The sequence below is a fragment of the Odontesthes bonariensis genome, chromosome 9 (genome assembly GCF_027942865.1).
Source record: "Odontesthes bonariensis isolate fOdoBon6 chromosome 9, fOdoBon6.hap1, whole genome shotgun sequence".
NCBI classification, from domain to species: Eukaryota; Metazoa; Chordata; class Actinopteri; order Atheriniformes; family Atherinopsidae; genus Odontesthes; species Odontesthes bonariensis.
Window position 1 is genome coordinate 25716027 of NC_134514.1, and position 21083 is coordinate 25737109.

The 21083-nt window shown below is 40.7% G+C and overlaps 1 protein-coding gene across 8 annotated transcripts in view; it reads right to left on the minus strand.

The window, feature by feature from the left end:
- Positions 1-21083, minus strand: part of kirrel3b (kirre like nephrin family adhesion molecule 3b) — a 164111-nt gene that overhangs the window by 52836 nt on the left and 90192 nt on the right. For all 8 annotated transcript variants that reach the window (XM_075473838.1, XM_075473835.1, XM_075473834.1 and 5 more), the window contains 2 exons: positions 14531-14680; positions 9620-9769 (listed from right to left, as the gene is read on the minus strand). In XM_075473838.1, the coding sequence (XP_075329953.1) occupies positions 9620-9769; positions 14531-14680 (300 nt within the window). The remainder of the gene's footprint in view (positions 1-9619; positions 9770-14530; positions 14681-21083) is intronic.

The window sequence follows — 21083 nt, forward strand, 5'->3', positions numbered from 1 at the left end:
AGCAGCCAAGGAAATCTTGCATGCACCCTTGGCTTTCCAGGAGTGTGAGCGAGGGAGGAAATGCAATTTGGAAGGAAAAGAATGCGAGACGGCTCCTCACAAGGCGGCTGGATGATGTAGGGGAGGGGACGGCTGGCAATGTGGCGCAGCCATAGCGCCGTGCTTCAGCAAACGTGTCCCGAGGAACAATGAGCTACCAGACTGTCCTGTCTATTTCAGCAGGATGCTCGCACCGACCGCCTGTCACCCCACCGCGACAGCTTGCAGAGTTTCTGATAGATCAGGAAAAGTAGAAGACAAAAAAAAGAAGGAGGACTACCCAGCGCAGGTGGTTACGTGAAACATGTGTGGCTCACTGGCCCAAATCCGCGGCCTTCTTTGAGAGCTGTCATCGTACATCTGTCAGAAAGCAGGAGAATCTTCAGATGGGTGTGGGCAAACGTAAGACGGGAAGAGTGACAAGGAAAGCTCGAGTAACACAAATGTGTTTCACTCTCCTAAAGAATGTCGGATGGCAATCACAAACAGTAGGGCAGGAGAGAATGTATACAAAAAAACAAGAAAAATCGAGACAAAACAGAGGACTAGTTTATAGCAAAGTGGGTAGTGCAAACAGCAGTGCCACATGGGGGACAGAAATAGAATGGGAGAAGTAAGTAGTTGGAGCTGAAAGAAATTAGCAACTGGAAACAAATTGAACACGGAAAGAGATGATAAAAAGACTCAACTATGCACAACATTTTAATAAATGCTCTTTGGAAACAGTTAGCTTTGAGTGGCAATGGTGACACATTCTCTTCGAACAGTGCCAAGTGAAAAGGAGGGAAGGAAAGATGAAGATGAAAAAAGGAGTGGGGAGATGCCAGAGCTGTCAGAGACATGCAGCACTTGCTCCGTCACAGCGCAGCCATGTGCAGCCGCTGAAGCTGCTCTCCACAGATTGGGAGGGTGCTGACATTGCCACTCACCACCCGGCTGAGTTGTGAGCTATAAGTATTAGTTTATATGTATGTGTGTGTGGGGGGGAGGGGGGGGTACATTTGAGAGTGAGGAGGCAGCAGTTTTGGCTTTCAGATTTCAAATCAGAGTTTTAAAATAGAAAAACCTCTTATTGTAAAATTGTTGCCAGCTTTTTCTTTTCTTTTTTTCTTGCCCTTGGGGTTTGGAAAGTTTTTTAATGCGAATTATTACTCTCCAAATAACAGTTATTTTCAGTGGATTTTAATCGGGTCAACACCTGTACACAGTTGGTGCTGTTGTTTTACAGTGAACAGATGTATTCACATCAGCTCCCTTCGTTTGCTTGAAATGCAAAGACAAAAAAAGAGAAAAACATCCCACACGCAGTCTGTCAGCCATAATCATGCACCTGTTCGCAGCGTCTCTGATATCATAGATGTACTTATCATTCCATCTCATGTTGCAGACAAAATGGCAGAAAAGCCAGTGTAATATGAATGTTACAGACAGACTTTCTTCCAGAATGACTGCTTTTTAAGACACCTTATCTCTACTTTAACTACTCAGATGCCTGACTACATCTTAAATCAACTTTTCTAAGAGACAAATTGGATTCTTGCATAGGAGGTTTTTTCAAAATTTGATAAGCATTTCTCAAAATGTGACTCACTTCTTCAGGAGCAGCACACCGTTTAAAGGATATAGATATGGCTGATTTACGGTATACGGTTATGAGCCGACATAACAAAGTACAGAACATTCTTTTGCATTTACTGCAAATCGAAGGTGTGAAAAACACTCCACAACCATCTTTTTTTCTTTTTATCTCAGGAAACGTTTTTATTTGTTTGTGGTCCGTTTTCTGGATGATACACTAATGAAGCCTATTGTGTCTGGTTCCCTGGCTGCGATTTAATCCTTCTTCTGTGACTATTTTAACTCTGTAAATAAATTCACTGCAAAGTAGACAGCAGGGACACCCGTGTTATTTTGCAGTGCATCTGCTGTTCCATATTTTAACAATATAATGCCGTATTTTGGATTTACACCAGGAGCAGCAGGTTCACATTATCTCCCACAATTTTATTTACAAGGGGTAGGAAAAGTGCTTCTTTAATATCTGTTTTACTATAACAGCACTACATTTGTGCTGAAATGGGCATGTGCTGTATATGCCCACTGTGCCCGCTCCCTGTGAGTGGGAGAAATTGGTTTGTTGTTTTATGCTGATAAATGACCTGTTATATGTGAACTGGTGACATTAACTGTTAAATTACATGGGAATTAACATTCTAACTTACAGTTATGGCAGGTGTGACAACCCTGAAACATTGCAATCTTATCCTAAAAAGCAACAGAACAACTACTGTAACTCTGTCACTCTTTAAACACATTCGTTAATCCCAAATCTCTACCTTCTGAGTTGTTAAACAGCTTACAAAGACAACGTGGACAATGACATTCATGGACAATGGTGAATGTCCTTACTCAGAATGTAAACTTAAAATTCCTAAGTGGCTTCTTGTCTCGTTTTTTATCCTCTTTCTTTCTTCCTCTCATTCACCCTGGCCTCAAAGTTCATTTCCATTACTAAAAAGACGGCAGTGTGATCCTTGAGAAATAATGAATTCAGACTTATCCTCGGGAATGGCTGATTCAGCTCTGGCGGTTGGAGGCAACAATAACAAAAGATACCCTTGGGCTTTTGTGCGCATGAATATTGTTGCTGAAGCGTTGGTCCAAAACATTAACAATGCAGAAAAGGGAAAACAAATATCTCGCACACAATGGTTCTTTCAAATGGCATGCTATCAATTATGTTTGTCAGAAAACCATCATCATATTGTGTTTGTGACTGCGTCGCATTGTGACAGATCTTGTGGAAGGTCTTTGAGTTGCACTCCCTGCAACAACTGCACATGAATCTTATTTTAATTACTGAATGTTCTATACTGCACAGTATTGTTGATTCAGTTGAAAAAAAAGAAAGAAAAGAGAAGATACTTGGTACATTGCCATTAGGCAAATACAATCATAAGCTATAAAGGACAAGCACAATACTGACAAAACAGCTCAATATTTTTTACTAAAAAACACATTCCAATATTTGTATATTGGAAGTATTGGGAGAACTGTCTGTTGTGAAATATATTGTAATATGCACCGGAAAGGTATGATAGATTCAAAATATTCTGAACGTACAAAGAATCCTAACCATGAATGTGTGACTTTTACTGATTGTGTTCCCAGTAAGACCCGGAAAGGTGATCACATCGGTTCAGTCTTTCCGATCTATACTCATAACTTATTTGGGCAACTGCATTGATTTTGAAATACTAATCTTAGTTTTCAAAAGCCCTGATCTGCCCGACACGTCAACAGTCTTGACATCTCAGGTCATCTGGTTCAATCACCCTTTATTCTTATTCTCTACACATCTGAAAGAAACTTCCACACAACTTTCACCTCCTATAACATTTCTTTTTTTTTTTCATACAGCCTCTACTGTAACTAGGGATGTCCCGATCGGGTTTTTTTTACCCCCGAGTCCGAGTCATTTGATTTCGAGTATCTGCCGATACCGAGTCCCGATCCGATACTTCTACAGTACATTAAAAAAATGAACTCAGCGAAGAAACAGATCCAGGACGTCCCTGATTTTATTCACCTTATTTTATCATTTAACACTTATGAACGGAGCACTTCTGTGAGGTAGCTTGAACAAAAAAGTAATCAAGTAATAAAAATAATTCTTCACATTGGAGTTTAGTGCAACAATGTCTAATATAATAACGAGCAGCAGCTCGACTTGAAATACCTGGCCGGCATGTAAACAAATAAGCATATAAAAGTGCCACAGTGTTATAAAGTAAGGCCAGTAATGTGCTTTTCGGAACTGCACTCCTAATTCTTACTCTCCTCCTCTGGCTTCACAGAAGAAAATTTACGTTTTTCTTGATTAAAAACCAACATCCCTACCTTGTCAGGTTTGAGCCTGTTCCTGTTCTCATCAAGGATGTTAGCGATGTCCTTGCAATCCCAAGTTTGCATATCTCACAGTTTGAAATCGCAACGTTTTTGTCATATACTTTAAAATACCTCCACACCGCAGACATCCGCGCCCCCAGCTTCAAGCTGCTGCCGTGTTCTGCTTCGCTTTACGGTACGCAGCAAAGACACGTCATGCCGCATGCGTTGTTTCTGTGTGTAGTTGAGATGGTCTGACTCTGTACCACCACATAACAGTAAATACTAAGCTGTTATTTTTTCCCATTTGTTTTGAAATACTATAGTTCTGATAAAAAAAACAAAAAACTAATGAGAATAAATATACATATAAAGATGGGTTATATATCCGATCGCTGATCGGGATGTAACGTCCGATTCCGATCGAGTCTGAAACCATGTGATCGGCCCCAATTTCCGATCGGCTATATCGGATCGGGACATCCCTACTTCAGGTTGAAAAAAATGTATTCATAAAGTACTCTCTTGTTTAACTTTTCTTTCTTTTTTTTCTTCATTTCTTTTAATCTTCCACTCTATGAAACCATCTAAGCTAATATTAAAAGTGTTTTTCGCGTTTATGATATATCATATCATATGTTTCCTCTAAGCACTTACTTTGAATTGCTTACTTGTGGAAGGGCGGTACACACATAAACTTGCCTTGGCTTGAACCTTACAGCCATGTGTTTTTGTGTAAGGGGAGGAGATTGTCTCCTTAATAAATGCCAGGCTTTGTAACCCCTCTCCATTTACTTCAAGTGAGGTTAAGGGATCAAATAAAATACTGCCTGATCTCAGTATCTTGTCCTGTAATATGACCCTAATGATGCTGCACTGGGCAGAGCTGAAACAGACTAATGGATAATAATGAAAGCATTTGTCAACAGTATAAACAAGGTTGGTTTCTAGGACACTAGATCAGCAAGTATACCGATCAACTCTAAATAATAACTTTCCTTTTGATGGGAAATATCTAAACTTCAATATAAAGACATGCATGCACTTCTTGTACAAATATTGCCCGTTTGTTCTGTTTCTTTTTATGACCTCGTTAAATTGGGAGGACTCAAATTAATGGCTTTCCACTAACAAGGAGGGGTTTAGCAAGTTATCGAGAAAAAATCAAACGGGGAAGAACAAGTCAGATGTACGCCAAGATACACCCCCCCCCCCAAATTTTTTTTATTTTTTTTAAAGATTTTCAGCCACAGACCTTAATCATGCAACGATGATCTTCCTACCGTCTTCATTCCGTGTTTCCTATCCTAAGGTAAAAAGATTAAAGCAAAGGTCTAGAGAAGTGCCAGCTTGCTGCAAGGGATATAATTAGCCTCAAGGGTCTTTTTTGGGGGCCCGAAACCCTCTATTCTCTTCCTTCATAACTAATTCACAAGCCTTTGATTTTCCTTTGGCATCTCAGGGTAAGGATTGCTAGCCATGCAAATACTTGGATGTGTTAAGTTCCCTGACCGATGACTTCCCTGAGCTTTTTGATTAAACAACTTTGCGAATGGTTGATGGTGTCAGTGTCATTTACCTAATTTCACCTCCTCTTTTAAAACTACCGAAGTGAAACAAAGACTTTAACAAAGACTTTGGCTGCGGTTTCTCAGAAATGGGCAGGTGAGCTAAGGTCACCGTCGCCACATCTTTGCCTCGAGTGAATCGCAGACCAACAACAAACTCAAAGAAACCTTTGGGATGAACAGCCAAAAAAAAAATTTGCAAACATGCTTCTTGTATTCTCTGGCATTGATGTGAGTAAATGTTTGTTTTGTGTAATTTCCCGGCTTATTAAATTCTGGAGGAGAAAGGTTCCTCTGATACGGCACATGAAGGAGTTTCGGATGATATGGAGTTATGAGGGATGGAGTGGAGGAGAGAGTTTTACTGTAGATTTATTCTGCTGTCAGCTCAGAGAAGGGGAGACTGTGTGTTTGTGCGCTGGTGAGCGTGTGTCAGAGTATATTGTGTAGATGCCTATGCATTTCTGTCTGTGTCTGTGCATACTGTGTATGTGCGTGCGTGTGTGTGTGTGTGTGTGTGTGTGGTCGTAGCTGTCTTCCAAGTTGATAGACACACTCTGTCACCGCTGGCAAGTAATTGACAGCTTGGAGTTTGCAGTGACACAGGCCTTGCATATATTACCTCCATTACCTTGTGTGTACATCAGCCTGGAATTCTCCTTGGCAGTGCTTTCAGAAATCATCTCGCTTGGCTGGGGATTAAACAAACACCCTCTATTCTAGCTTTTGGGTAGGAATTATAAACTCTCTCACCCTCCGCCAGCCAAATAGGTAAGAAAGGTTTCCCTCTCTCTTAATGCTGATTAATTATATAAATACAGGAGGGCCAGCTGCAGCACTTCCCACTGCTTTATCGTACCATCAATCAAAAGCCAAGCATTGGAAAATCATGTTTGTTGTTAGGCACTTCATATAGTCAGTGCCACTTTCAAAAAAAAAGATCCCGATTGATAGACATGGGTTCCCTGAACCCATGTGGTGGTTCCCATGACTGCATTGTGCCTGTTTTTTTTTACACGTCGCCTGAGGGTCCAAAGATCACAGGGATCCAGTCCCCCTGTATACAGACACGTCTCCAAGTTCTCTGAATCTTTTAATGATATCATGTACCGTAGACCAGAGGTCTTCAACAGGGGGTCCGCAGAGGTACTGCAGGGGGGTCGCGAAATCTTTGGTTGATTAGACGATTTTTAACATTTCTTTTTTTTTTTTTTTTTTAAACAGTTTTTTTTCACAAATTGTGTGCAAACGTGTGCCATCCACAGATGGTTTGAGGATTCATTGTCCCATCTACATGCATGTTTAAAGTTAAAATCTGTGGATTATTTGAATAGCTCAGTTTTGTATGCAAGATGTTTGTTTATAAATGGCAGTGGCACGGCCACACTGTACCTTGCACATGTTTAAAATAAAAACATGAATATATTAACCTGTGTATTATTTGAATAGCTTAGTATTGAATGTAAAATAACAGAGTAGCTATGTTTATACACGGCACTAGGCCCGTTAAATATAAAACACAATTGTATTCCATATAAGTAGTAGGGGGGTTCCTGCTCCAACTCTCCATCAGTTTGGGGGTCCCTGGCCTGAAAAATGTTGAAGACCCCTGCCGTAGACGATGCTATGTTCACAGTTTACACATTTTTTACTCTGAAATTATCCCACAATCTCTAGACGTAGATTTGTTTAGATTGCAAAATCTCGGCCCACCTTTACTTCCCAGAGACTCTACATCTCTAAGGTGCTATTTTTATGCTAAAGTATGTTACTGACCTAATGCTAATTAACCTATTTAATTGCAACACGTTCCTCCAGCTATTTTTGTTTAATATCATTTACTTTCCCAGCCTTTTGTTGCCAGTTGCCAACTTTTGTAAGACTTCTTGCTGTCGTCAAACTCAAGACGAGCAAGTACGTTTTTTTACGAATAAGTAAAATGTCTTAATTACATCATTTGAAATGTTTTCTATGTTTTATTGCGAATAGGGTACTGGTTTATGACATTTGTAAATCATTGAAACTTTAAACAAAGTCCCAACATTTTTTGGAATTGGCATTGTAAGAAAAGAACAGCGTACCTTAAAGGGATAGTTCGCCTCTTTTGGCATGAAGCTGTATGACATCCCATATTAGCAATATCATTTATGAACATTGACTTACCCCCCGCTGCGCCCTGTGAGCCGAGTTCCAGCCTCGTTTTGGCATTGACGAAGGTAGTCCGGCTAGTTGGCTGGGGCTAAAAAAATAAAGCGCCTTGCTTCTCAAAACAATATGCGTTCAAAAGAGTAATACATTTGTATCACAAAATCGTCGATCTAGAAAAAGTCAGACCTCACATCACTTGGTACTATTTTTGCCTCCCTTGATATCAATGCGTCCAATGTAAACTGTGCAGACCGAAGAGCAGACCGAGCAGTCCCCTGCTTCCGAGCAGTAAACACCGTAACAGGTGCGGCTATCGCTAGGTGGCTGGACACATTGATATGAAGGGAGGCAAAAATAGCGCCAAGCGATTGTGAGGTCTGACTTTTTCTAGATCGACGATTTTGTGATGCAAATGTATTACTCTTTTGAATGCATATTGTTTTGAGAAGCAAGACGCTTTATTTTTTTTAGCCCCAGCCAACTAGCCGGACTACCTTCGTCAACGCCAAAACGAGGCTGGAACTCGGCTCACAGGACGCAGGGGGGGGGGGGGTAAGTCAATGTTCATAAATGATATTGCTAATATGGGATGTCATACAGTTTCATGTCAAAAGAGGCGAACTATCCCTTTAAGGTTTAAATCTAATCTGTGCTGAGATGTTTTCACATTATATGTTCAGTTCTATGAAAAATCACAAGAGAAATGTGGCAGGATATATCAAAAGGTATAGCAGCCATACAGCCATGGGCTGAGCGAACAACGATCAAATCAGAGATAACGTAAGTGGTGATGCAGACGTGGACGTGGCAAAGATTCGACAGAAAATAGAATGGCCCTTGCATCAAGCATCTGGCTATTTTGAGTAGCTGTATCTATAAAATGATAGTACTCAAGCTTATTTGTCACTCATGGTTTTTCAGCTCTGCCCTTAATGATGAAAAATAGGAGAGAACATTTAGTAAAGAAAAGAAAGAAAGAAAGAAAGTAGAGTAGAAAGAAGGTTTTTTTTTCGTGTAAATCTCCATCTATTCACTTAAATCCGTTTGCTCACCGGCCAGAGAAATGTGTTGCAGTAATTTGTCTTCCCCTCTCTCTTCTTCCCCTTCCTGCTCCCCTAAAAATCATTAGTTTCACTTTTCATTAGGCTGGATCAATAAGGCGGATCAGGCGCTGGTGGTGTGGCAGACACCCCCGCTCAGTCTCCCCACTCTTTTATTCATCGTTTCTCTTTTTCTCTATTGCTCTATTGCTCTGACATAGATTCCAGCTACGGTATCTCCTCGGCAACCGTCAAGCCAGGGAGGCTTTGAGAGAAAGTGGGAAGGTTGAAGGGCCCGAGAAATGTACGGGAGCCACAGGTTGGATGAGTGCTACCCGGCAAAGCAGAAATGGCCACACAGAATGATAAGCCACTGAAGTTTAATTAAGAACCTGTGACCTCTCAAGCTTATAGTAATTTAAAAAATTGAACAGGAGGAAATAAAATGATAATGGAAATGCCCATACTGACCCTCATTGTCTGATTGGTCTTTAATGATTTTCTAATGCCTTAAATAAAAGTGTATTTTGTTTATCATGCTTTACGTAAAGAATATCTGTGTTTGTTTGCATTGTGAAAGTGAACAGGGGCACAAACTGAAGTCTAAACTCAATAAAGCTGAATTTTGGCTGCTTGTCTGCTGACTGCCTGGGCATTGTTCATCATTCTGAACAATGTCGCAACAAAAGTTGCCTCAGATCGAATCACGTACAACTCAATGATAACAAAGCCATGTTCTTGTGATTGTGTCACCGTGCCGGTTAACTCCTCAGAAACACTTGCATGACAAATGGGAAAAAAAAGAATAAAAAAAATAGGTGAAGTTTTGAAGCCACTGCCTGTCCATGAGTTTCTTTGTGCTGCACTGATTGGATCAGAATTGGCGAGAGCGATGTTGGGTTATTTGATGTCTGTGTGTGCTCAGTTCTGACTCACCCAGCACTGTGAGCCTGGCAGGACGGGACCTCATGGCAGCCTGGACAGCCTGGCACTCAAACACTGCGTCATCCATCAGCTCGACACGCTGGATTCGCAAATGATGCTCCCCTGAACCGTGGTCGCCAATCACTGTGTAACGTGGATAGCCTGCAGTGCAAACACATTTGTTCATCCTAAAATCACCTTCAAACCCATAATATTGATCATCTGCAAAATACAATTGTGATTTTTTTTTAAGCTTTTCACAGGCAATATTTACTTTATTATCCAGCATGTGTCCGCATTTCCATGCACTGACATGAGCACACTAACTGAGCTGCAAAAGCACATCAATTAAAAATGAGAAGTAGATAACTTTATTGGGACATATAGAAAAATTGTTCATTTATTTATTTACTCAATACATTTTCATGCATGTTTTTATAGCACTCCAGGCCGTGTTAATGAGCTGCTGTGGATCGTTGTTGCATCCCAGAGAGTCATGTTTCAATGCAGCAGTAAACAGGAACAGCTCAAGTTTGACTTGTTTCAGTATTGCTCTGTGAAATGATTTATAGTTTAATAAGGGAGGAAAGCTGAAGAATATCCAAGAGACCTGGGCGAGTCAAGCTAGACGGTTTTTAAAGATATCCCCTGAACTATTATGAAAATTTGCACTGCGCAGTGCATCTCTCCATGGGGGCAAATAAACAGGAAGAAGTATCTGTTTAACCAGAGCACAAGGTGGGGTTTTTCACAGATTCTCAGAATTGCCCATCTCTCAAGATCCTTTTTTCTTTATTTGAGCTCGCTCCTATATTTCTAATTACTGTGGAAACAACTTGCAAAATGAAAATTTATGTTCGTACAAACTGCACTTAAAAGAAGAAATATGGAGTTCAAGCTGAGAATGGCTCTTTCTTTCAAGTTGACCTTCTGCAACTGACTGGTGCAGAAAACAGAAAATTGAACTGAAGATCTTTACCAAGAAACGAGGCCAGACTGTCCACAGTGTCTCACTCTAACTGTGTACTTTGTTCAGCGAAAACAAAACTTCATACTTGGGGACTCGCTCGCCTGTCAGTCTGCCTCCAAAAAAGTCTGTCGGTTCCCATCCAGCTCTCAGATTATTGCCTTCATAAAATATTGAGGAGTGAAATATTGATTTCTTCATAATATCTAACCCCAACTCACTTGAAATAACCCTAAAAAAATCTTGCATTTTTTCTGTGATCATATCTTTTCATACCTAGACAACCTGAGCAGCTTTATAAGTCCATCATATGCTCTTAGCCCAATTACTAATTGTTGCTTCACTGAATCCAGTCGCTGTTAATAGAGCATGAAGTAGGCCTCATTATAGGCTGGTGGGGTGAGTTACGGCCGATTAAGCCTCTCTTTGCATTTCATCCTCCTACGTGAAGCCTTTAATGTTAAGAGTCTGTACAGTAGGAGGACAAAGCACAAAAGAAAGCCTTGTCAAGGATTTTGAACCGCTGAAAAGATAAACAGTTCGCTTAAGTGAGAAAAGACGTAAGATCTGCTAGGTGGTGTTTTGCTGTGAAACGTGTTGCAGTAATAATAGTTTATTTTCTTGGACTTTCATATTAGGCTACTTGCTGCAACAGTGATGAGCGTTGGATCTTAAGTACAGCAGGTTGTCAAGGCTAAAGGGTGAACAGGGACCTGATCGCAAACTAAAGACGTCGTTCCCTCCGACTGAAAACAAGCTTTCAAACTTTTTCATGCTACGAAAAAAGGCTAAAAGTTGAGGAAGCGCCATTATGTGCACAAGGTTGCCCAAAGAAGCATTTCACTTCAGTTTTATGTTCAATGATGAGATCCAAAGCAATAATGCAATTGTGGATCACAAGGGTAATGATCATTGGACAAATCAGAATGATGTGAACTCGAGTTGACTCCGCTCTGCCTGCCTTTGCTTCACCGTACCAACCGTGAAAACCGTGAAAACAGAAGGTACTTCACACACTTTGCTTTGCTTTTCGTCATTGTAGCAGTGTACAAGCCGTGTCAATTTCTTTCCCACAAACAGATAATCTGCCAAGTTAACTCATCTGTGCCTCTGGCAAACTAAGAAAAAATACTGCGGTGTGAGGATGTGGCTCTCTTCCAATTTCATCTTCATGCATTAGCTGGATCCAAATGCAAGTGCCATTTGCATTTATGATAAATAGTAAATGATTATGATGTTATCATCTTATTTTCAAAGAATATAAACACACCGTAATGAGTTTTGCCACCCTATAAGCACCTTGATCACGCATTTTGTCAGTATGATTGAAATGACACTGGCACACATGAAGACTGATCACCACTGCCCATGTGATGTGTACCTACAAAGGGCCATTGATCTTAGATCTCAGCACATTTCAAAGACACAATGTGTTACCCAAAGCAAACAATGTAAAATAGGCCCATTAAGGAGTAATGAATCCATCAGGGAGAAATGGATTTGTCTTGAGGCTGAATCAATGGTGTGCGTGCACGCATGTGTGTAACTATAGAGACACTTGAGGCATGGCCTGGTGATTTATAGCATTCACCTAGAACACGTTTTGCAAGGCTCAACCACCAGGGGATAGAGACAGGTTTGCTGCAGCCGTGAACAGGTGACTGGTGTTCAATTTGCTCTCGTGAGAGGAAGGAGTGACACATGCTTGCTTCTACAGGTCTGCAATCAGCCTCTCCTCTCAAAATGTATGTACCAACACTTCCCTCTTCATCTTATACCATGGGAGCGCCGGGAGAATTTGCGTATAGCTGCCTTTGTCGCCGCCGTCATACGTTCCACGTGATGCATATTCATGACATTTGATTGGTATGTTGAGCCGCTTTGGGGCCACTGCACTTTTCTTTAATTAGAGTGGAAAAGCGTAACACAGAAGGGAACGGAGAGGAAATTCATGGATAGATAGGAATCATTGGCTTTTGTGCCGTGATTTCTCGCTCTGAATGGTGAAAGAGTTCTCTGGGTTTAATCACTGCTCCTGTGAATGGAAACAGGTCCCAGGCGGAGCATGCTGCCAGCGCAGCTTCTTTCTATGAATAGCCGAGCAGACCTATATTATTGAAATGCTCCATGCGACATTTGATTCAGTGCTTTTTTTTGTGTATACATCTGCCACTTGCCTTTCAATGTGTACATCTTGTGCTGATGTACCATCACTCTTTTACTGCTCCATACATTACTTATTTAGGTGGGCAGGAAGGATAGAAAACAAAGGACAGCTGTGAAGCGCCTTTTTTTTTAAGAAAAAAAAAGTGTCATCTGTCTCAACAAAAGGCTGGTTTTAGAAACCTTCCTTTTCCAGGTAGGTGGCTATTCTTCTATAAACCTTCTTCTTCGCTGCTTTTTTAAACACTCCAGCTCTTCTCCAGAAGAGAATGGTTATGCAGAGAGCCAGGAATACTTCATCCTGTCCGTGACTATTAAGCTATTCACGGATGTGTTGTTTTAAGGGTGATCTTCTGTCGTTTCCTTGAGTGTTGCGACCCAGCATTATTTATTTTTTCTCTTCGTATTCCTTCCTCTGACTTTGCCTGTTGTTGAAATGAGATTTCACTTTGAACATCCAGTCATGTTAAATCAATAAAAACATAAGAGGATAAACATCTCTGCTCAATTCTGAGCCTATATAAAATTGTGCTCTCCCTCTCTCTTTCATTCTGTCTCAAGCAATCATAAGTACTCTCCCCGTCGAACTCCTCTTCCTCCAAAGGAGATTCAAAGGCTGCAGGACTATTGTTTACAGCTCCCTCTCAGCCTCCCTTGGGCCTGAAGGACCTGAATTGAGAATAGGATGGCTTTACTGGGGCTCAGTCAGCCACTGAGGTTTAATTACAAACCAAATCGGCATCAGGAATGTGTTTGCCAGTGGTCAGAGGGTAGTAAACCCCCAACCTCTACTACAGTACATACGGTATTTAATCATTCAAAGTTGTGCGATTGCGCTTTGAATTGCAATTAACTCAAGATTTCTCAGTGGTCACAGTGTGCAGCTCTATGATGCAAAGCTCTAAAATAAGAAGGTTGCATACTGCTGTTTATGGGGTGCTGAGTATACGTTCAAATTGCTATCTGCATAGGGAGAATTTCTGTATATATATATATATATATATATATAGTACTTTGCAAAAATCTTGAGCTGCCAATCATTCCTCTATGCATTGCCAGAGAAATGGGAAATAGGTGCAACAACCAATTGAAACACGTGCAAGCATAAATGGAAATGAGGCAAAATCAGTTTGTTTGATACTAGTGAGCTTAAAAGTCAATTTTTAGTATGACCATATGCTGAGCTATGCCAAGTTTTCTGTTTGGTACGAAAACACTCATCTATTCCTCTCAAACTGTATTGTTTATTGAATTTCTTTTTTATTGAAGGCGTTCCCTTAAAGTCCAGCACTGTCATTAATATGCTAAAGCCACAATTGGAGGAACAAAAGGTTGCTAAATGACAGTGCAGTAGTCACTTTACTCCAAATGAAACAATTAAGACAATTACGTACGAGGTGCAATGTAATTAGGTGGACACGAGCTACTTTACAAAATGTCATTTATCAGCCTGAAGCAACAGGGAAAGACCAGTGAAATGACTGATTTCACATCTCTTTGGATTTCTCTGCTACTCTGCCAAACACTAAGTATAACAGATTGAAGCCTGCTCATGGCTGAGGCCAGAATATTTTTTTTATTCTGCTTGGTCAAATTGAGTGATATAATTACTTCTCTTGTAATGTAGTTCATCTTTAACAGGCTATGATCTCTCTTTCATCTGTCAGTGATACGAAGGTGTTTGTAAAAGCGTAACCTGTTGACGTGTGTTGGATGACAAAAAGCAGCCATTTGAATATGACAGTTACATGAGTGTTAACGATGAGTAAATGCTGATAAATCTTGCTTCATACCAGAAAGGTCTCTGCCAACTCCAAGTGCCAGGCCATCTTTGATCCACAGGACAACACCGTGGTATCCGGGGATAGTGCATGGTAATGTTACCGGCTGGCCTGCCACCACCACCAGGTCCTGTGGCTGCTGGGAAAACATGGCCTCCGCCCCTTTAGGAGAAACAAAAAAGAGAGAAAAGAAGGTGGATGTTAGGTCCGACTTATTTGGATCGATTTGTTGTTCTAAAATACCCAACAGAAGAGGGATATAGAAGTTTGAAATCCACGTGGAGAATTAGTGACGCCCTCAATTTTTTTCAAACGCCAAATGAGAGTAAAAGTGCACAATAAAAGCTCCAATCTCCCCCAATTTCACTCAAACCTCCTGTCAACTTTTGTTGGAAGAACCCGAAAAAGGTGATACACAGATGTGGCTTACCGTTTTACTATTCATGACACAGAGACAAGACTCCGCTGGGATCAGAGTACAGCAGCAGGTTTAAAGTGCAGGCTAAGAGACAGCCATCATAGCTCAGCTTAGTTCTTTTATGAAGGATGTCACCGTGCAGATGGGCTGGGCCCATACACACCATAGCACATAACACAATCTTGTCTGCCAACGCCGCTCTCGCAGCATACATTAACTCAAGCTCACACCCATGTATTCCAACTGTGAAGCTGCTATTAACTGCGCTGCTCTGCTGTGTGTTCAGGCAGAAAAGTACCAAGCAGTGAACTCTGTTGTAGGTGTGTTAATGGGGAGGGGGTACAGTGACAGTACAAGGTGTATGTGAGATGAAATTGGGGGGCTGAGATCAGAATGGAGGGTGCAGATTAGTGGTCATGTGTACTCAAACGCACAAGCAGTCTGCCTATCAGAAGTAGCCTACAGACCCCGACATGCATTTACCCAGACACCCCCAGCCTGCTCCAAGAGCACGAACTGCAGCTGCAGGTTTTCAACATGCGACTCACTCACTCACACTCCGAGGCAGTTTTGTTCACAGTCCGTTCTTATTGTCAAACTTCTACATTCAATTGTTTGGATCAGACTGTCAACCTTTTTCAATTAAATATCCTGCCTCTTTAATGAGTGTAGGAACACAAACACAGACGCACAGGCTGCACAGACTGGTGCATGTGTAGCCATTACGCTGAAATGGCTCCATTCGAGCGCATTTATTTCACCTTAATCGTATGCAAATGAAAGCCGACAAAAGCACGCAGTGAATCACAATAAGAGAGTAAAGACTGCATGGAAAAGCGTGTTTTTCATCTTACGTCTTTGTATCACGCAGCTCTTCTGTGTGCTTAAATTTATATTCAAATGAAGGTACCCACCCTTCAATAAAATCAAACCCCAAATAATTAACGGATTCTTGTCATTTAAGAAAATTATTTGAATTGAGATGGAAAATTAGAATCTCTGAGTCGTCTTCTCTAGCCTTGAACTTTGTTCCGTTTGACTGAAGTTGCGGGCACAAGTTTGTGTCTAAACTCACTCAGATTCATGCGGTCTCTTCACTGTGCCCACAGTTGGACTTAGCCGTGCGCAACACGAAATACACGAACCTGTGCCGCTGCCTCTTCCATCATAACTAATATCATTTAAGAAACAAAGTGGCTTTCCTCTAACCATATAATAAGCTTTTCATCATTCTGTGGCCCGAGACCACAAGATGCACTTTGAAAATGTACGTGTGTTTTGTGGCTGATTTTTGTGGCCTGGTGAAAACATCATTTTGTATCACCCTTCAAGCCTTTGTTCAGCTTTGACTATTCCCACACGAGGAGCGTATCTCAGCTGTATTCTCCAATCTGCACGTGCGTGAAGTGTGCCAACACATACAGCCACTTGTCATATATATGGCCTTCACAAAATCATTGTAAACATGACGGGCCTCTATATCCTCTCGGTCATGACTTATACTATCAAACAGTTCAGCCTGTGATATCAGCGATGTAACTCTGGAGGGATCATTCTGCTGCACATGCTAGGAGATCTCCTGCAACATCCTTTATAAAGTGTTCACGCTCCTGTCTTCTTTTGGACCGATTGAAAAAACCAAGAGATTATACCTGTGATGTAGCCACATGTTGTGGTCCTGTCTTATAAGTTCAGTGACGTGTTTGCGCACTTATAGTTTTGGACTCGATGTATGCCTTCATGCAAATTCTCAGTCACACTTTATTTTACAAATATTTGACTTTTATTCCATCTGCCAGAGTTTGAATTAATAGGCCAAATTTCTCAAGATGTGTCCCTGAGTCTCACAAAGAAAAAAAGAAAAAGTATAATGGCCACATTTCCAAAATGTGGTAGTGTGACAGGAGATGAGAGATGGTAACATTTTTACCTCGCCCGTTGTTTTTTAGAAGCAAACATTTATCCAATAACAACCATATTGCTCTGTGTTCCTTTCAAGACTGCTTCTTTGGGCGACCCCAAACCTCAATGGAAGCGGGACCACAAAAGAACAAGAAATAGCAAAATAATGTGGTCTGAAGAAGAGATAAACTGATGAACAGTCTCTGTACAAACAATATGGAAGGAAATAAGTTATATTCCTTCTCTTTTTGATTTTTGAATATCTGTGACCTTTATCTCCAAGAGAAACTCTGCACAAGAAACAAAAGGTGGTTGAAAGGCAGAAATATCTAACTGACAGGGAGGGTCTAACTCATGATTTAATTATGGACTTTGTGGGGATTTGATATTTTTTGATCTGAACTCATACTGGGAACTTAAAATGAATCTATGGCATTATGTCAGCGCACTTAAGAGCAAGAGAAAGCCTTGGGGGAAAAAAATGGCCGTGAACTGAACAGTGCTGCAAGAGGCACGGCTGCCATGTAGCGCTGAAACTAAATGATGGCGCGAAGAGTTACTCATCAATTACACTATAATCGTGGAGACAAATCAGAAAACAACCAAAATCAAAATTCAATTCAATTCGAACATACCGGAGAAATGAAAGCAAAAGTACAAACCTCTTAAACTTTTAATGTCACGTTTTGAGACACGTAACCTGGTCTGATGTCCAACGATATTTTCTTTAAAAGCAATTGTCTAAAAGTATAGACTGTGTTTCCATTCCAATAAATGTCCTCAAAGGACTTTTAGGGTACAAACAGAATCAAAGAGTTAACTGACAAGCGCTCGTAGTTGTCACTTAATCAGTTTAAAGTGACCTCCTTCATTCGATTTAAAGCCTGGCTGGGTTTTGCAACAACAGTGTCTTCATAGAGAAAGAGCTGCAGAGAAATGGGTTGATCTGCGGCAGAGCGCTGGGTCCTCCATCAAGGTGGCGACATTCATTCATCCATCTATCCATCCCCCCTCAATGAATAAATCTCTGTCACGTCTGTCAGGTTTATCCTTCATTGGGCGTGTTGGTAAAAACAACAACAAAAAAATAAAAACTCGCCACCACGCATGGCAATGAAGTGGGGAAAAGACAACCTGTCCCCTCTCCCAGCGATGACAAATATTGTCATAACTGAAAAGTGCAATTAAGAATCAAGCACCTCACTTTAGTCTTCATCACTGACAGTAATAGGAGGGGAGGGAGGGCGATTGTGCTCAGGTGCCCGCAGAGTTTGAGATCCACATTAATGATGCTTTATAAAGCATCCTAATGGGATTTACTAGAGAGTTTGTTTAACAAAAAAAGAAAAAGTAAATTAAATAAAATGGAAAACAGTGTAGGCATGTCTATTTGGTGTGAGTCAAATGGGCCTTGACTTCAGGTTCTCTGAATGTGTGGGCACAAAAAGCAGAAACAGCCACCGTTTGTCTGTCGCTAGACAAGAACAGACAGACGTATGGGTATTACACAGGCCTCCAATATGACTCGACCTTCAAAAGAAGGAGAAAAAAAAGTTAACGACTGAGTTTATTTCTGTATCGTTTCATACTATGCTTGAAAAGATTGAAGAGAAATGATTTATTCTCGCTCTTTAAGTACTGTGCTTTTTCTCCAATCTCATATAAGTGCTTATCTAACTGGTTCCTTTACTTAAAGGAACTCTAAAGATTTGGATAATACGATGGCAAACTTTAAACGCAATAGAAAATAGTTGTTTTTATTACCAAGAGCAGAGAAATTACCTTCTTAAAATGTTTGTGAAAAATATTGGAGGTTTTTTGCTTTCCTATATCAGAGTATTTGATCCCCCCTCTTTTTTTTTCTACTTGGGCATCAAAAGTATGTTTATGTGCATGGAATCAAAGACTGTGACTCATGCTGGGTTTGATTGAAAACCCAGCATTTGAAAGAGTGTGGTCAGAAATCTTTGATGAGGACTGCCCAGTTGTTTCAAATGGTGTAAAAAAGAAAAAAGGTAGTTAAAAAAAAAACTGAGCCCGGAGCCATATTCATAATGTGGACCAGCACTTTGCTTTCCCTAATGTTGTCATTTCACTTCAGATAATTTGTTTACCATTGGACGACTGCTGCATTTCCACACTCTCCAGCGTTATTTTCCCCTCAGTGCTAACTGCCCCCAATTTCATCGCTCTTTGCCAATCAGGCCCAGAAATTACCGTTACGGACACACATCCAACCCACTTCAGAGGAATAATCAGCATGCTGTCTGTGCGGCATGTGGCCACACAGCACCAAAGCTTAGCCCGTGATCATTATCAAAAACTATTACTCCTCTGGCCTTGGCATTTTACAACAACAATTTAGAAGCACAGGAGAGTGTCCTGATATGGAAGGGTGGGGGATGCAGATATGTGTGTGTGTTGGTATTTGGTAGCCAATGGTTAGTTTCTTTGTTTTATGTCACTGCTGCTGGTCATATTCAGTTTCTATGAAAGTGGAAGGACTGGAGAGCGAAGTGTTGCGTGGGGGAATATTTTTATCTTCCTCTAATGTACTGTTGTTGCCATAGGTGACAGGCTGCTTGTTAAAGGTGTGAGCTTATAGGGACAAAATCAACTTATTCTTATGGACTGTATTGTAATGACCCCTTGCAGTAAGTTACATGACAAATATCATCTCCGCTGCACGCAGGCACTTCCAACTGCTTCATTCGTTTAAACAACACATGTGCATAGTGCACACTGCAGGAAAAATCTTTTTTTTTTAACTTTATGACCAGCTTTTCTTTTTCTTTGTCTTTTTTCTCTGAAGCTCTGTAAATCATTCCTTAACTCGAGCAATGAGGCTAGGTGTTTAATTCAGACGTGTGGTTCAGTACAAACACAAATCCCCTGCAATATGGATTACTCTACCAAAATCTTTATCTCTACCAAATGAAACTTGCAAATTGCAAAGTGTTTCCCTGTCTCTCTTCATCAGACAGTAATGATTATTCATAAGCGAACAACTCCACCGGATATTCTGGAAATCTTACCATGGGTCTAATCGCTATGATTTTATAATTCCGTGCAGGATAATCATTAACTTGACGGTAAAGCAACACAAAAAAGAAAAAAGAAAAAGAAAAAGACCTTGCCTGTGGTTTGAAGACTATTCTCCGTGTTTGTGAAAATGAGTTTCACACGGGTGAAAAATGCATTCAGTGAAATGTCTTCTTCTTTTTTTTTTTTTTAAAAGGTGAAACCAAAAAAATGGAACAGGCCCAGTTTCAGAGGTGTTAAAGCAACATTAATGCAAATGTGTGACAGAAACGTGGCAGGAAACGTGCCAGCTAATTATCCGGAACAAACTGTTGGAATTCACACTTTACTTGTCTTTACTCTATAGTATGATTTATTCACAATTTGACTTCAGAAGTGATTCTGATTGGCGGAATTGATCAGATACTCATAAGAGCTGCATAAGCAAAAGACGAGGCTGACCTTAAGTTTAGGGCACTAGTTCTGTGTGTAACGGTTTCACTCAGTAAAATCAGTCTCCAAAACCGCATGTCTGTCACAGACAAGGAAACAAGGGTAACACTTTTAGTCAATGCCATGACTGTGCATGGTTTAAGTAAGATCCACCATTTAAATACAGCCAAACCATTCTATGCTCTGAGGAAACAGCTACTTTCAGAGTAAAGGAAAAGCAGGACTCGCAAGACTTCCAATATTTGCCACAACATTTATCATGCTTGCTCAGGTAGGTGTACTTTTATTAGATTTGTTTGTTTCTTGTCAGACATTGGAATTCAAAGATGCCAAGCCTGCTTTTGCCACAAACACAAACAGTGAGACGACACGATGCTGAGCAGTTCTGTTTCAAGGGCCACTACATTAATATAAAAATGTAATCCCTCGGAGGCAGCCAATGTTGGTAACCAATAATGAATATTTCATAAAGCTCTATCTAGCCCATAAAGGGAGGCATGTGTGACTATCAATCTCATCAGAATGTTCAAATCCTTTTTTCCTGCCTATCCACTTGTAAAACAAACACTGTATCCAGACTGATAATACGCTCGGCCCATCCACGCCATGATGCCTGCCATTATGAGCACATTTTATCGGTGGGAATGCAAATTCATGAAGCGGAGAAGATAAACATCAGTGCGACTGGAAGACACTGCATTTATGCCCCCTCTCACATCGTGCATTAGTGGAGCATGACAGTTGCCAAGGCACAATCAAGACAGATCGCAT